The sequence below is a fragment of the Acyrthosiphon pisum genome, chromosome X (assembly GCF_005508785.2).
Source record: "Acyrthosiphon pisum isolate AL4f chromosome X, pea_aphid_22Mar2018_4r6ur, whole genome shotgun sequence".
NCBI lineage: Eukaryota > Metazoa > Arthropoda > Insecta > Hemiptera > Aphididae > Acyrthosiphon > Acyrthosiphon pisum.
In genome coordinates, this window is record NC_042493.1 from 37,165,296 (window position 1) to 37,184,834 (window position 19,539).

Here is a 19,539-nt window from a genome sequence, read left to right on the forward strand (position 1 = left end):
TAACTACTATAAACAAAATATACTAGGTAATCGAAAATGAATAAAAAATGTTGGGTAGTACAATATTTTCGGAAACCACCCGGGGAGGGGCCGGGTCACGGAGCCCCGTCATCGGCATGCGTCAGGCACTCCGGCGGCTGTTAAACGCCGCGTAAACGGAGCGCGTGCGCGGGCCTCGCCGACACGCGCGCGCGAGCACGAGGGTGGGCGGACGCGAGTGAGCGAACGCGCGCGGCGCACGCACGCGCGCGTCCAGGTACGGCGGCGGCGGCGTCGGTGCGCAGTAGTAGGTAAATCGCGCCCGGCGTGTCAACCGCGCGCGTGCTTGCAGCCGATAGTGGCCGACCGCCGACAGACAAGATTGAACCGTCGCGGCAGAGGGAGAGTGAAAAGTATCGCACAACATACCTAATAATATCGCGATGTTATTTGTTTAATTCGATATTCTACCTCGCCGCTTTTTGCTACCTTGGCATTAAACAGGAAAACAATTTCATTTGAACTTTTTACCGCTTTTTCGTAGACATTATTATTCTTATAGTCGGTTCGCGGCAATAGTGCGGCACATTAAACTTTTTTTTTTTCACGCGTCCAGTACCCGCACACGCTGCCTGGCGTACGGTCGTGTAGTTTGCATAGCTCGCATAATAAATTGTACCTACGCAGGTAATCTCACCACTGTCTTGTACGCGTAAAGTTTTGTTGTATTGAGAACATAATTTTTTGTGCAGTCGTCACCAGCCGTTAAATTTGGTTTTTTACGAATTTTTTCCCGTTTCGCTGTCCTCGCGACGATTCTGTTGTGCTCGCCATAGCGAACGTGCTCGGAACGTTCGCCGCGCCGCTTGATCCTGATCCTGTACCTGGGCACGATGTCTTGAGAGTGTGAACTGACCGAGCGGAAAAATTGTTCACGATATCCACATGGCCGGGGCACTGGAAATTCTACAAGAAGTGAGTGCCGAAACCTTACCGTATAGCTTATATAATATTCAACAACTACGATATTTTATAATACGTATAGTTAAGTAGGTACCAGCAGTTGTTGCCGTCTGCAGAATTCGGACGACGACCGACGACTTGTTCTAATTGTCAAGTCGAATTTTATCATTGTAATTATTTATTTTATTTTTGTCTCCGGCTTTATCTAACCACTAACCCAATACCCGACCCGGAACACGCCGCACACACGTCTTGTATCATTGTTTTGTAAGAATACACCTTGAGTCGGGACAAAACGAGTCACGTCGTGTGCTTTCCGATCGGTACCTACTTAGACTTATTAGGTTTTATCTTGATCCGCCGCCAACAAACTCTTTGCTATGGCATGACCGCCTTATGTGTATATCTTGTCTTTAGCGCGGATGATGGGGCAGCGTTAAAGTCTCCCTGCAGCACATACACTTGATGGGATTTGACAATTTGAAATTTCTAATCGTTATAACTTATAATATACTGTCTACGACTATTGGCTAAATATAAACAGAGTCTCATTATCGATTCGTTATTATAATTATTAATATTCTAACATTATTTTAATAATTATATAAATCGAATAATACTGTTATTATTGTGTGCTATAATAGATGTTACATTTAGATTCAAATATATCCGCAATATCTTAACTTATAAAAATACGGTTACAGTAGGTAGGCAATTTTCAACACGTTAAATTTGGAGCCAAGTTCTGATCGTTTTCTTATAATAACACTGATAATTATTCTAATGTTTAATAACTATATAATCGCTCAAAACACTAAACATTATTTGATATTTATGGAACTTTCAAGTATTTAGGAATTCATTGAATACATTTTTGCAGACCCACCATTAATTATAATTAATTAATGTATTTAATAATTATAGTTTTTGCGAAATACATAATCTTAGAAATACATTTACATATTAAATATCGACATACAATTAAATAAAACAAACCTATTTTAATATTTTATAGGTATAGTATTATATACGATATACCTATTAGTTATTAGGTACCTATAATTCATAAATGGTTTTTGTCATTTCATAATATTAAAATCGAATGAAATATTTATGAAGTACCTACTATTGTATTGAGACAATTATATTTTCTAAATAAAAACTAAAAAACGCTATCATATAATGTGTATACTGTATGGATTACCTATAAACTTACTTATTTATTTAATTTATATTATTAATACCAATCGTATGATAAACTATTCATTTGATTATCGCTGTGTTCAATATTTTAATAATCTGTTCAAAAAATAGTAGTGACCTCGATGTATGTAAATAAAACCCCTTGATATTACCTATTAAGATAGAAATAATTGTTTTTTTTTTTTTTTTTTATCGACAATTTAATTATTTCTATTGGAATAGGTAGACTGATATTTTTATTACAGCGTAAAATGTTGTTAATACTTAATTTAGTTATTTAATATATCCACTAAAAAAAATTACCAACACCGATATAAAACAGATTGCTCTGCAATACTTGATATATATACTATTATTAATAAAGATAAGATATGGACATCTAAGATAGTAAGGCACACCAAATGATTTTTTTAATTTCCATATTTTTTCCAATTAAAACCAAATATAAACGTAATAACAAACTAGCCGACTACTCCGTACACCTACGTATTTGTACATACCTGCGAGAAAAATAGATCGCACACATTTCTATACGCGATCGTGTATACGCCAGTTTGTTGTACGCGTGCAACGTTATCCCAATATTACGACACATTTGGTTCGTACATTATAACATTGTGTTTAGATGTAGGTGCCGTGTGTCGTTTTCTCTAAAATTCAAAACCGCCGAATATGATCGGATTCCGCCTCGGGCCGACCGACTGCAGACCAGACTTTACAGTCTACATACATAATATTACGGGTGCCAGGCATAGCAGCTATAGTGTACCTATGTAACGTCTCGCCGTGCGTCGTACGGTAAAACAATGTTGTGAAATTTAAATCTAACTCCCGTTTTCGATCTAAATCAAAATTGCCCTCGTGACTCTTATATGCATAATATATACACCTATAGGTACTGGTGTATGCAGACAAGCGACGTCGATTGTTACTATTAAAACGATAATAACTTACCCGCACTGACGTTTGTAGAGGTTTTATCATAGTGAATTTACACACAGCACACTCCCACGTATATATGTATTATGTATACACTTCGACACAAAACCGTTGTTGACAATATTAGTATTGTGTGTAGGTACTACCTACACTCCTCGTGGATCGGCGGTGGTGATCGTTTCGAAGTACATCTAATATCTATCACGAGACGAAAAACCGATTATTTTGTTGATTGTAAAATTAATAAAAAAAAGTGTGCATAAATGCTACCCAATAAACATTTTGTAATTTTAAATATTAAATGTATCATTTAAATACATTAATAGTTAAATATTTAACATTAATGCTTCAGTTAACATTTAATAAAAGTTTAAAAAAACCAACTATTAACTAAATCTTGTATTTGATTTCCATTTTAAAGTTGTACATTAATCATTAAATATAACATTTATAAGTTAATGTTAAAATAAGCATTAACATTGCATTCATGTTTCAATTGCAGTATAATGTGTTATCAAGTCTTAAAAATTGGTTCAAATGATGTTTAGTATAAGGTTTATAAATGTTTATTAAAATACAATTTAATGAGTATTAAACTATAACTAAATGTTTAAAGTTGTTTTTTTAGTTTTAATTAATGTTCTATTTAAGGTTTATATGAGTATGTATTACATTGTTGTTAATAATGATATCAATTGTCGCCGACCACGACATTTGGACGGCGATTGCCAATACATCGATAAAATATATAGTTCATAATTATGAATATAAAAATAGATATTTGAATTAAAAATATATCGTGTATATAATATATGACAAAGAAATCACTTTGCTATACTGGTTGGGTGGACTAAAATATACAACCATGAAGCAGCTGGTTCTACACAAATGCTTACATTTAATAAACGTATACAATTTATTAATTTTTTCTAAATATTATTATACTTCACGCTGTGTTTAGTATAAACCGAAAGGGCAGAATGCATTAGTCATTTAACTAAAAAAAAATCGTATATAGGGTTATGTAAACCTACATGTATATTATATTATAGCTCCTATACATATATTACAGCTTTTAATGAATATTAATGAAATTTAAATAGTATCCTGTTCCCGTATCGATTAAGATTTAATATTCGCTCTATTTAAATGCAGTATTATTACTCGTTTGACGGCGTCCTACAGCAGTTCACCCACTACTTCTTAATGTATAAGAGGCGTTTGTGTAGGCAATTTAAGTACAGTCTTGCACGTTCCTCTATCCGCATAATTCGCCGAGCATACATCTATATTTTTCGTCTAGAAATCGCACGTAAGTTTAGGTACAATGGTAGGTACTTAATTCATTTTTCCGATGGTGGTAAAATGGAAACAATTACATTTGGCATATTTTATGTTGTCAATATTTATTTATTTTTTACTTTCCGGAACTGCAATTATTGTTAGTTAACTGTACTACAATTTATTGTGATCTGTAAATTGACTATAATATATTCAAGGACGTGAATCGGGGAAAATCTAGAGGGGGGAGTGGATATAGATATAGATATAGATACCTATATATTTTAGAAAACCAAGGACGAGGATGAAGGCCTTTATTTTTTGTAATGTTTAGGTAAAATAACGAAAAAACTTTCTTTTATTACATTTTTACCATGGTAAACGAAAAAAATTATCTTACGAACGCTTTTTTTGTCAATAAAAATTAGTGAAATATTTTAGGAAAATCAGTTCACTCGGCACCCGCATTGTCGATGATATAATCATATTATATATTTATACCTGTTAATTGTGATTTTCATTATTAAACTATTAAAGTTACGCGTTTACATATAGCCATATAGGTACGAGGTACCTATTTATATGAAAAAACTATAAAACCATACTTATAGTGCACAAAAACCTAACTGATTCTTATGGCGTCGCGCGTCAGAGCCGGTGCGTTTTTAGTATAAAACATGTATTACAGGAAAAACTCTCACGCGTTGAAGAATAGTCGGATTTTGTTAATTTTTTTTTTATTTGAAAATAAAGTCAGTTAAAATTATAATTATAGAAGTTTCTATAAAATTATAATTATAGAAGTTTCTATAAAATTATGCATTTGAATAAATACAAATATGTATTTGTTATTTTTCAAACGTATTTTTCTATCACTAAAATTCGGGTTTGAATTGACCAAAATAAGTTCTCTTCTTTTAAATAAAAAAAATGATCTAAATCCGATATCAACAAGTTGTGGGGATTTTTCCTGTGAAGTCATTTTTGTTGATATAATACATCGAATCAATCCTCCTTCCCCTCCCCTCCCCGAGTAGGTATCGGGCAGTAGATTAGTAGAAAAGATTTATAACTAAGGTAGTAACTAAAATAAAATATATAATTTTCAAATGTAGAATTACGGAAAATTGGAAAATCTAGCAACGATATCCTTAAGAAAAATGAATGAAATTAAAAACTGCATATAATACCATAAATGATATGTGCAACTAATCTTTCTGATTAAAATCCACCAAAATGTATATAAATCATTATTTTAGTATGTGAGAAATGTATTACAATAAATCCTATAATTAATTATTCTTAACAGGATGTCAGTGCACTATTTCTTTACTGTCTCAACATATTAAAAATGAGTTCAGCAGAACCAACCTTGTGTTAATAGCTTTAGTATTAAGAGTAAAATTTGACCTAAAATTATTATAGAGTTAGGAACATTATCATTGTTTGTACGATGGCTTTTTTACGATGTTTCAATTTGTATGTAAGTAATGAAAAATTATAATAGTCTATTCGATTATTGTTAATAGGTATTGAAATAAATGTGTAGGTGATTAGGTGAATGGTTACAAATTAACAAAATATTTGGCCAATAATTTTTACTCGTTATTATAGGTACCATTAGTATACATTAATATTTTATATTATATCAATGTCACATGTGGTATGCAGTATTCATTAAAATCTATCAATTCGTTATTTTATTCGTCCAGATGTTTGTATCACACAAAAACATTCAATTGTTATTTGTATGAGGTCATAATTTAATAAGCGACGGCTGACACCCAGAATGCAGACAGTTCTGTCAGTGGGTATATACTTGCACAAACAAGTAAAATAAATATGTGTACTGTTTAATGGAAAACAATTCCAAGAAGGTTAAGTTGCTTTTTAACATTGTATGTCATTTGCAAATTCCACGTGATTCTGCCAACCTATATCAAGTTGCAACGGTAGCTCACGAAAAGTATAAGTTCGGGAGGCGATTATAATATCAGGTTCGGGTTAGTGTAGTCTCAACATACGTTGAAAGTGAAATTTTAGAATGGCTCATGTTACGAATGTTTTAGGAAATATGAAATGATCAATCCGCGGTAATCGTATCACAAATATGACCAGTATATTTTAAGCACAATTAAATGTATCTATTAATTATTGTTATTATTGATAACTCTTATTGAATAATAATAATACTTATATTATAATATAGGTTATATATATATATATAATAATAATATATAATATACCTAACATCTTATAGGTATATATAATATAGGTAAACTCATATACTGTATTAATTATTTTGGTATTACAATAAATGAAATAATTAACGTAAATATATTCTGCTATTTTCAATCCATATATTTTTAAGAATAGCTGTGTACTTATTCGTTTATTAATAATTTGTAGGTACGTAAGTTTCAAATTAGTAATTGTGTAGGAATTACATTAGATTAAAATATAGTAAATTATGCACAAAGTTGAAGACTGTTTTAATAATATTATTAGGCGACAAGTCTAAAAAACTATTCTTGGAACTTTATTTTTATAAATTACGACATTTTCAAAAGACAGCTTTCTTGATTATGTCTTATCTTATTTCCAAATGCCAAGCTAATTTATACATTTATAGGTATATATGTACAATTTTAAACTTACAAATAGTCAAATATCAATCACGATTACTTAACTCTTTTCTTGTAAAATAAAACTGCCGTTCAAATTGAATAAATACATATTTTATAATCGACGAATTTCAGCAATTAAAATTGATATGGAAAAAAATCTATGTTTTTTTCATCATAAATAAATCACTATATAAAGCGTATAAAAAAATCTCTAAGAAATATAACACGCATCTATTATAGATTTATATTATACATATAAGAGAATATAATAATAAATTGACACATTAAATAATCGCGTATGGTAACCATAAATCCTGATTTTAAAAAGTGAATGGAAACTAATTATGTTACAGTTTAAAAGTATAAATTTATTATTCTGATAAAACAGTAGACACAATAATATGGCAAAACCGGATATTTTATTATGCAATATAATATATATATATTATACAATGCTAATATATATAGCAGTATATATACCTATATTATATATATATTGGTAGTAAGTATATATATATTGTATACACACGATTTGTTATGTTTGAAAATATGTGTACCTATCCAAACAAGTCATTTTTCGCGTTTCATTTTTTTATTATTATTATTCTGTGAGAGCTAGGAGGCCATTAATTTGCGTCAGTTTTACAATGCTGTTTTTATTATATATTTTTTTTTTACGCGTTTGAAAGTATAGGTTGGTACCTACGATTTTTTGGGATAGGTTGTACCTATAGGTATCTACCAATAATAGTGTTCCAGAATTTGCATGTGATGTAACCCATGCATGTTATTTGATCGGAATATTAATATGTTTGTAGGTTGCACTTATACATTTTTAAAATAATTTTTGACAAGTTACTGGGTGACTGACACATACCTTCCTATTTAAAGTCATTCTTTTTTCTAGCTTTTGCATAATACATTATGTTAATATTTATACCGCATATGCATGTTTGTAGGTAGACGCAATTTTCCTAAGTATAAAAGCGTAAAAGAGTAATAAAAATGAATTTAAAAACATTATCTATGCATAATATCTACTTATAGCGTGTACTCATACGTTAGCAGTAACGTGTGTAATGTAGTCGTTCAATATGGAATGCTTAGAATCGTTATACTTATACCTATATATAAAGAATACCTGAACATTTCCTAGATATATAGGTAATAATATACAATCCCAAGGTGTTTTGTGTAACGACATAAAAGAAATTCGCAAAGTGTATAATTGTAATTATTTAATTACTATTTGCATTAATAATATATATATATATATATAGGTACTGATATCATTGATTTAATGACATTTTTACAATTTATTTTGTTTTTGTTCATGTGAGACTAGTTTGATATCCTTTATCAAGAATATAGATTCCCTATCGGGTAGATTTCAATCTTCACTATAGTATAATACTAGCGTGCTGCATGTTATATTGCGGTCAAATTAAATTTCATTTTTCCAACGTTACTTAGATATTATGCAATTCTAAAGTTTCATTGTAAAAATTTAACTTTAACCTAACTAATTCCATATACATCTATACGAATATCTGTACACATATCAACTATATGTGAATTAATATTTTACTTTTAATTACCTAACTGGGCACTGCATAGTATATTATATAGGTACTCACACAAAATAACGAAGGCTTAAAACATTAACTATATTGCTCTTTTTAATTTATTATTATTTATATTATTATAATGAAGATAAATGATCATTGTTAAAATATTTAAAATATTTAATTATTAAAAATGTTTTGTCATAAATCAGTCGTAATCAGTTCCTACCTACGAATTTTACAAGCTAAAAATCGTTATAATTATTTAAGTATAAAAAATGATTTAGTTATAATCTATTTGAGTGAAAGTGACAATATACTAGGGTAAAATCTATTTGGAAATTTGTAACCAACGCGAGTTACGATGTAGTAGTACCTACTATCATTATTCAATATAGGTGTATGTAGTATTATACTATATAGACACCTACGACAATTTAGGTACTTATTTTCGATATTCAGTTGGGTAGATAAGTAGAGGTTACTTTACGTCTCTAACAGTTAGATTCAACCTGTATAATAAAAGTATCATATAGTTATTGGATTTAAAACTGCAGTGAAAATGTCCACATTCCACTGATCTTATATTCACGTCGAATTCACGCAATTTCCTACTAATAATACAAATCATCCACGAGACATGCATTTAAGAGGACTTTACACCGACATTTGTTGTCTCCGTCTTACAAGTACATTACATAAGACGTTACACTCAGTATATCACGCTTAAGCGCTTAGTTTAAAAATTAGAGTGAATATTGTAACATTATAAAATTTAAAGGTAAGGTTATTGTCTAGGCAATGTCATATGCTTTTTATTATACTTTAATTTTTAAGCTATTTATGAGTATTGTAAATTGTTTGTACATCTTAAAATACTCTTTGTAGATCCTAGTTAAAAACAATTTCTAAAACATGTTTAATCTCAAGAGTTCTCCGTAAAAGAAGGCTGCTCTATTCGATTTATATATATAACGTTATAACGTAATCGAACTTAAGTTGATATGTTTAACATGTACATATGTACCTATCAATACAATTCACAAAACTTTTATATTTACATCAAACATGTTTATATTACACTTTGTTGAGTTTTTTATGAGCTGACTTTTGATTATTTGTAAACCTATTTAAATTTAACCAATTATTGTTAAACCAATTTAGTACTCAGTTGTATTCCCCCAAAAGATTATTCGTACTGACTCGGGTATTCTAATTTCTCTTCAATTTCGTCTGAATTTTTAACGGAACTGCAATTATTATGAAATTTCAGTAGGACTAGTATGTACGAAAACGTTGCAACTTATAAAGTTCAAAGTATTGTCGTGTTCTTTGTTCGTAAAAACTAACATGGCCTATAATGTTAAATTCAATACTGTATTAAACTACGGATTTCTTTCGACTTAATTACAATATTACTCGCACAAACCTGAACCATTGGTAGTTTGTATTTTTGATTGCGATTTATTTTTTTTAAATCACAATAGATATACCTACTTTTTCAAAATAAAATATAAATTATGTATATTTTTCAAGTATTTTTGAAATACACAATATTGCATTGAAATTCTTAAAGATTACCAAATTAATGTTACATTAATAACTTGTTATGGAATTCGGTATAATGTTGAAATAACACTATATAGGTAGGTAACCATAATACGGGTTCAAATTAATGGGAAAAGTTGGCTAGGTACCTATATAATAATAAAAATTTGAGTTTATATTTTAAAGATATTTCCTCTTGACTCCATATATATATATATTCAATATTGTATACCTAATTACCTAGGTAATTAGTGCACGACACTCTGCAGCGCAGGGTCTTATTAATATTGAAAATCATTTTATCAAGTCTGCATATAGGTGTATTGGTATTTTATTATACGAGTTTATATTTTGCACTCGCGCAATGATATTGTATATTGGGTACCTATACAGAGTGTACGACTACAAAATATAATATACTAATGTTTGTAAAAGGAAAATCTATTCGTATAATGCTATGAATAATGCTCACGCGTGTCTCGTCGTGACGGTAAATTATCGTTAAACTCGCGGCGAAGCGTCGTCGTCGTTGCACGGTATGCGTCGACGTCCTATATAGATAGGTTGTAGGGTAGGTATGGGCGAGCAGCAGGTAGGTTTACTTAAACAAAATATAATATCATATTTTATGTGCCGTTTGCGAGCGTGGTCGTAAAATCTATAATACCGTAAGCTAGAAAAAAAAGTAATACGAAACGCGCGAAACGTAAAAACCGAAAGAGCGAACGAGCTATACCGCGATAAACGGATGGGGCGGAGGGTGCGCGGGGAACGGAAAGGAAAATCGTCCGGCCAATGGCGGCGCGCGGGAAATCGGCCATTTTCCAGGAGCGGCGGGCGCCGACCATTGGATAACGAGTGGTTTCGTGGGAGCCACCGATATTGTGTAGCGCGGTAATAACAACGAAAATAATGGTACGTACCGCCGCCAGGAAATCGGTCACGCCGAAAAGCGAAACGATTTCGGTTTTCATAATATTATATAGGTAGGTACAATGTGATATTATCTAATGAAACAAACTCGCGGACGTGGAGCGGTCGCGGCGGGGAAACATACGAGCAACGGGTTTTAGTTTTTTTTTTTTTGTACTTTGCTTTCTCGTATCGCTCCGATTTTAAATCAATATAAATATAACAACAATAATATATGATTTTAAAATTTTTTTATTGACATATGTTGAAAAAAACATTCTAACATAAAATTATTATATATAGGAAGGTAACTAAGAAACGTTTCAAAAAATAATAAAATCTAGTTTTGATTATGTCCTATTAAAACCTACTTTAAACATGTAAATTAAAATTTCGTTTCGACATTCGAGTCAAAAATTATACCTTGATTAGGTTACCATATTGCAATATCCTTTATTTACTTTTCTCAAGTTATTTTTATTTTACTTAAGTATAACCTACGATCATTATCATGAGTAGTATTTTCCTTAAAAAATAAGAGATACCTACTTAATATAATATAGAGATGGGTAATAAAATAGGTACATTTTTTATATTCAATCATTAAAATTGTTTAAATCATTTTGTCGGTATTGCGCTTTATATAAGTTAATGACAATAAATAATAATAATATAGTACCTTCGTGCCACGTTTTTGGCAAAAAATTAGTTCAAAATATAGGTATTGATTATACTGTATTTACTTACAATAGAAAAATAAATTACTAATAGTAATAAAAATAAATTATAAAATATCCTTATAGAAATAGCTAGCTGCTGCTGACACACCGTTTCCGTTCAAAAACGTTTTTTGTATGCAATCATTTATCATTGAGTTCAAATTTAACACATCCATTACACTATAATAATGACCTATATAGGTAGTATAGTATAGGTAGATACTCAATAACGAGATACACTCGACTCATTCTATACAGCAGTGCGAATTTCCAAGTTTTTTTAGTCATCGCTTAATAAAAGTTTGTTATAAAAATAGTCATTCATTTAGTTAAGTGATCGACCTCCGGTAGGTATAACCATATCACATTGCACCGTCTAGAATTTATAATAAAATATGATAAATTATAATATATTAATTACATAACAATATCATATTGTCTTATATATAGGAAATGATAGATACTATCACACAACTACATTTAAATACCTATTAAAAATAATAATGTAATTCTACAGTTAACACGACATTATTTTACAAATTTACTGTAAAAAAAATTTAACATTCACAACAAATATTACCTATATTATCAAATGAGAGTGTAATCATAAATGTTTCAAACCATATGACATTGTCATTATAGGTTTTTAAATTATTGTTATAGAAATAATTGAAATGTAAGCAGGTATTTAGTACCTGTATTTACACTCGTAGCTTGGATAAGTATACTCATATTTTACTTCAGACTTTTAAAACTGTACAATATACAAAAATATTTGCAGTTGGTCATGCAACTGTTCTATCATAGAACTTTCGGATCATTACAATAATAATATTTAGAACGAATTTGGTAGCTTTTTAATACAATACTTAAATGCATTTATAGTCTTGGTGCGATAATATCAGATCACTGAATTTATATAATATAATCGATTAAGTTTAAAATTGATAGCTAGGTATAATGCTTACGACATTCTAGATTGATCCGCGAACAAACCTATGACCAATAGGTCACAAAATCACGATTTGTTCAATAACTCTTAACGCACGTGTTATCATACCTGTATATTTAGATATAATGAAATTGGTTTTACAACAGAACAAGCATAAACACAACTGCCACACAATATTAGTTCAATTAATATAATTCATATCTAGAAAAAAAAAATCAGGCTGGATACAATACATATACACGCATTACGCATTGTTTACATTGTGCAGCAGCAGTATAAGCATTTGTTGTCTAGCCGCCTAAGTATACACAGCCGTCAGCCGATAACGTTTTATGGTAACACACGGCTTAGTACTCGACTAAACTAGAGTCACCCATAAATATTTTGACAGTGCCTAAACCTTGATCCATTTAACGCGTGCCATACTTAGATTTTCACGTTTTTACGATATCGAAAGAACTATAGATAACGTTCTTTTACAGTCTGGAAATAGACTCCAAATAGAGATAAAATCAAATAAAATAGCCATTTTAAAAATTATGTGCACAGAAATTACACATAGGTACATAAAGGTATTTAAACTTTAAAATCTGGTACCTATACACAATAATAACAACTGGTTCAATAATTAATAAGTCAACGTACCTTTGATAAAAAAATGATAGTAAATAAAAAGATGTTAAATGTGAAATTTGACATTGAAAATAAACTGTATTGTATAATTTAAAAACTAAGTAGTATTTCATTTAAAAAAAAATATCATACAAATTATTTTTTAATAACTTTTACCTAATTTAAGTAGGTTAGGTTAGGTTACTGTTGCAAATGCAGTTTCCGAGTGATCCGACTATAGGTCACCATGATATAGTAATTAGAAATAATTAGTAGATATGTAGTAGGTAATGGTTAAAGGGGAGTATTTAGTATCTCACTACTATAGGTACAGTAATTTTATCAATAAATGTATGGGTTTTTGAAAATAATCACCTTACATAATTTGAAGTTATTCCAACAAAAATTAATATATTTGAAAACAATTTTATATTTTTAACATGCATTTTTAATCACATTCCTAAGCATAATAACTGATTAAGTACTAGGTACTAGAACAATTAAAAGATTAGTACGATAAAATGTCAAAATTAACTTAAAAAAGTTTTCAAGAACGGATATTCTTACCTATGACAGGAATAGAAATGTATACAGAAAACTATACATCACACACCAACTAGGTGTACTTAGCTATAACCTACTAATTTCATTACCGTCAACGCACGGCCAAAATCTGGTCGAAGTGATTAATCTCAATTCTACCTTAGCGAATACGACGTCGCACATAGGTATATCCTACCCATAATTATGTCGGTTTGTATATTTATATGACAGTATGACACCACCGCTGCGTATAATTTACGTCACCATTATTAAAACCGATAAAACCATATCGTTTACTATATTGAAAAATGCAACTTACTTAGGTGTCTACCTGTAATACGGTGTGTGAGTAAAAAAATAATAACACTTTGGCCGCGACCACAAAATCAACTGCGAATCAGCTAGGTCACGAGTGTATCATTACAAAATATTAGGTACTATACATAACCTAAGTCTTGTGTGATGGATGAAACTAGCTAAGAATATTTTCCTAGGGCTGAAGTCTCACTAATTTTTATAAAATGATCTGATCTCACGCGCATTGTACATTGTAGTAACTAGTAGATCATTGTTGTTCAACACGTTGTAAAAATTAAAAACAAAACATTACAGTTTTATATACGTAGGTACTTCGTTATTTGTTTTAATAATACTCTGCATTATTTTTCTCAATATGAATTATTTAACAAACTGTTAAAGCGTCAATATTTTATTCAATAAACAATACTCTTTCCTCTATTTTTGTTGGGGTTAAGCTTTTTTTAAAACTTATTTGAAAAATATATTTTATCAAGAAATATTAACAATTAGATAACTTTAAATAAATGATGATCCGCTTTAACAAATTCGTTTAATAAAGTTTATCAGCACATAACATATTTGATAAATTCCTTTCAATACGTAATAAAGGTAATTTAGTAAACTTATATGGTATGCAAGTCGTTAAAATAAAATAAAATGAATTGTCATAATTTTAAACCTGACAATTCTTAAATCTCAAATTTGGTTTTGTATTTAGAACTTTTTAAATCCATATTTATGGAATACCTTGCTTGGTGTGTAAGAACTAAGAATTTTACTACAAAGACAACGTCGCTGTTTTCCATGCAGATTTCCAATTTTTTACACTTTTACAGTGTTTTTCTCTATACATTAACTGCATTTTTATAAACTGTAAATAACATGAGAATACAAAAACATAATTGGTAGGTAGAAGGCGAAGACGCATGTCAGATTCAACGATGTTATAATATAATATAATCGCGGTTGATACCATTCCCTGCGGAGAATGATCTCCCGGTGAGCGGATTTGTTTGTTCATTTATCTACTTCGTGTGTTGGTTAAATAACTGATTATTGATTCTTAAAACGTTCGTACACATTGATAATTATTAAAGTGTGTGAACGGTTTATTCATATAATGTTACTAGTATATGTTATAATAATATGTTTGGATTATTGACTCGACAATTAATTATAAATTAATATTTTAAACTTGAGTACCTACCTGACTACATGTCGTCGGCATGTGCGGTGAACATTTCAATTCAAACCAGAAGAAATGGCCTGCCGATCAGTTGTTTGTTCGGCCAGCTACTTTTATTTGGTTTGAAATTGTTAACGTCAAAAACAAAAATTGAATGTTACAATTTGATTATATATAGCGTATTTGTGTTCGATTAAATATAATATGTCCGTGTTATCGCCGCGATCAGCATAATATGATAAATATTTGTTTTAACCACGTTCTATATTGTATAACTGTTATTCATAAAACTAATGAAAAGAGTCGTCAGTTAATTTTTTTTCTTATGCACACGACCTCGTGCCTTGCGAGCTGTTGAAAACCCCCTTTTACCTAACCAACTAATTATTTACGTATTGCATAAACCGACCGAACAATCGAAAACAGATTATACATATGATTATGTATACAGTGTTATAAATTATTGTTATTTTCACAACCATCGCAATAGTATTTATTTTATTCGTGGAATAATTAATGAAGGTACACGATTGTGTGGAATTATAATATTATATTATGATTCAGTTTCCCCGGTATATAGGTGCCGGCTGCAGGATGTATATACAGCCTACTACGCCTACTGATTTGCCTAGATTTTAAGTTACCTATTGATATTTTTACCGGTCATTCTTTACATAATTTTTAAATTTTGTACATCTTGGTTATTTTGACAAGGGTTGTATATAACTCTTTGAAAATGGCCACTTTTGTATTTTTAATAAATATTGGATATCTATGTATAAAAATGCAATACCTATAGCTACCTAGGCACCCCACATATAAGCTTTAAAATAAATAAAATCTAATTCCGTTTTGAAAGTGAAGATTGATTATCGTCTAAGATGTAAGCATTTATTTGTTTACTCTCTTTGACCTACGCGTAACATAGCAAACTTTGTGTAGCTGACTTAAATATTCGAGTGAATTTACCTATTATTATACAACTTACCATTAGGAACAAAATCAGTGTTTGGACGTAGGCTTTTTACGATACTTCAATTTTACTACAATATATGACCATTTTAATTTACGAAATTCGCCACGGAAAGAAGCATTCCAAACCACCCTTTAACGATAGATGAAGAATGGAGAAAATACCCACCTAATTCGTGGATTTTTCAAAACCAATGGTATTGATACCAAAGTTTAAAATAAAATAATACCTACCTATGTAGATAACTTAAAAAAATGTTTGCCTATCAATCTATTGTAATACCGTAACTTAGTTAAGTATAATATTATAATTAATATTATAGACTTAAACTTCAAATTTAAAAGGTGTAAATTTCATTGTACAAATTAAATTTTTTTTAAAACACAAATAAATTTACAATTGCAGCAAGATCCGGGAATTTCGTGGAGATGTGTGGAGCAGAGGGTTTCCTCTCGATTATTTTGATGATTTTATTATTCTTACCTTTAAATTTGATAAAAAGTAATTTCAATATTTCAAGCTAATATTAAAAATAACAAAGTAAAATGGTTTCGCTCCTGACAACAGTCGTGAGAAAGACGTCCTCTCAATAATAATATCTACAATAGTGCAAGAATGCGCGTAATTTCTTTAACAATTTACTGTACACGAAAATATCGTGAAAAATGTTACATTCATAAATAAATGCGCATAATATGCGAGACGGCCCTTATGTTAAAGGTGGCCGCGGTGCGTTACGCAATGAGGTTATAGCAATAGGTTTCTACAATTCAATATTTTATTGTTATAAGCATTTTATGCGCGTGCCCGCGACTGTTTACATAAATAATTATGATCATTGTTGTGCACCTATATTATAAGCACGGCAAAACGCGGTCAGGGTGAATAAAAAGAAACCGCGGGCTGCGCACGAGGAATTTTATATGCCTGTCTCGCAATATTCATCAGGGATAGAAGGGTTATATATACGATGCTTTTGTAGAGGAAATGGCGGGGATAAATAATATTTTTATTAGAAATCGTAAGATAAGAGTGTAAAGAAACCTTTTGTATGGCGATGATCCAGCCGGACATACACAGTTATACGTAGTATAAATAAATACGTAGTAGAGTGTTATAATAGTAGTCATCAAAACATATAACACCTATTATAAATAAAAATTACATATCAACGGATAAAGAAGCAATATTATGCTTATGGATATGCCAAAAATTCCTCCCTCTCTCTTTGGGACATATCGAGAACCACACCTGCATCAAATCCAGGCACTTTGATAATTCATATAAATTTAGAGAAAAAATATATAGGGATGTTAAAAATGATCCAACCGATTTCAAATGCTTATAATATAGTTTTAGTTTTTAGGTTAGAGCTCTATAGGTTCAAACTCTATTAGGTACTCGTAATATATTATAATAAATTAAACACAAGAATAATATTTAAAATTTATTTAATGATATTATACATAATATTTAATATTCTATGTATAGCTTCTTTCGTTCACACGAACAACATCTAGTTGGAACTCCAATTCATTCTATGCATATCTGACCTATAATTGACAACGCTAATTTTTAGCTCCTATGAGGGGCGCAAGTTCAAGTGACCTTAGAAACTGTGTGCGAAGCATCAGATGGTTCATATTGAATTACCCTGTAGGCGCACACGATCATGGCAATATCCAATTGATTATGATCAAGACACCCAAAACTTTATAGGCTGATGGCGGATTCGACGCATAAAATATGGAAGTGGCCAAAACTTGTTCGTGTTATCGGAATTTCATATACCAGACGAGCCAAACATTTTATTTTAAATATTTGGTTGGAAAATAACGTATCGCGGCCGTTTATCGGTTTTGCATCGATCACCGCGCGGTTGCCGCTGGTATAGACGCACAGTACTATGTACACAATGGGGTCCGTCGGCGGGTAGTAATAATAATAATAATAATAATAAGTGAGAGGGAAATGCTTTTACCGAACTAAATATCTTTCGTTCCGTTTGCATGTAAATTATAAACGTCTGGTCCGAACAATATACGTACGCATATAGCTAGGTAGGTTTTGCGCTTTTACTTTTACCGTCGTATACAAATAGTTAATACTGCGCTCTCGCGTGTGTGTGTTTTTCACGATACTGGCTAGTGTGCCGAGTCGTCCGACCGACGTAGATTAAGCGCCACGAACGCTGTCATTACCGCATCGCCATAAAGTTGATCGGAATTTGATTATAATAAGGCAATGATTGTCATTAGTATCACTGTTGGGAGATACCGAATACTTGAAATAAAGGTTTCCACACAATATTAACAATTTTAAAAAGTCCAAACGCAACAAATTAATTTAACACTCATAAACACATATTATTTTCAATTTCATAATCTGATTTTGTATTATTTTTTTTTAAATTAGCGTTAACAGTCTAATAAGAATTGAGAGGAAGTATAGTACACCACAATTTCGTGGCAAAACCCGCCTTGGCACTTCACTCATAATATAATCCTCACTTTAATTTATGTTAATTTATAATTATAACTATTCGTTCGCTATCCAATATACATATTTGCATCAAATAAAGAATAGAAAAGAATACTGTTTAAATTATGAAATTGAATGAACAAAAGAAATCAAAGTGTTAGAAAGTAATTCTAAAATTTTCCTAAAATTAAATTTCAAAAAACCTTAATATTTTTCTAAAAATTTTTTTTAGACTACATAATTAGTAGGTATAGGTACTGTACATTATTCTAATTGAAGCTTAGAGTTATGTTGGATTGGTTTGGTTTGGCTTACAGATCAAAATCAGAAAATTAGTTTGGGTTACCTACCCATATCTATTAAAATATAATATATTATATTTGTTGAGCTTATAATGTAATAATTTATTATTCCTTATACTGCAGATTAAAAAAAATATGTAACTAGTATGAATCAGTCTTAATTGATTATGTAGGTAGGTACCCCACTATAAGCAAAAAAAAATGTTTTTGTTTTTTATATTACGTGCAATAGCTAATAATATATATTTATTATTTTCATTAGTCTCCCAGTTATGTGAATACAACACAATCTATGTAACTTAATTATTTTTACTTTTTTGTTCGACTTTGGTTCTAAGATCTTTAATTGCCAATTTGAATAAGTACCTATTATGTATAAAAGTTGATAACTTGAGATAAGTGCTTATAGTTTCTGGTGGTAAACTATATTGTAAATCTTTTGATCCATACACAT

The 19,539-nt window shown here is 30.4% G+C and overlaps 1 protein-coding gene across 1 annotated transcript in view; it reads left to right on the forward strand.

The window, feature by feature from the left end:
- The first annotated feature begins 266 nt into the window (after nt 1-266).
- Nucleotides 267-19,539, forward strand: part of LOC100575021 (Krueppel-like factor 6) — an 86,501-nt gene continuing 67,228 nt past the window's right edge. The window contains exon 1 of the mRNA XM_003240097.4: nt 267-954. Within this exon, the coding sequence (XP_003240145.1) occupies nt 925-954 (30 nt within the window). The 5' untranslated portion in view covers nt 267-924. The remainder of the gene's footprint in view (nt 955-19,539) is intronic.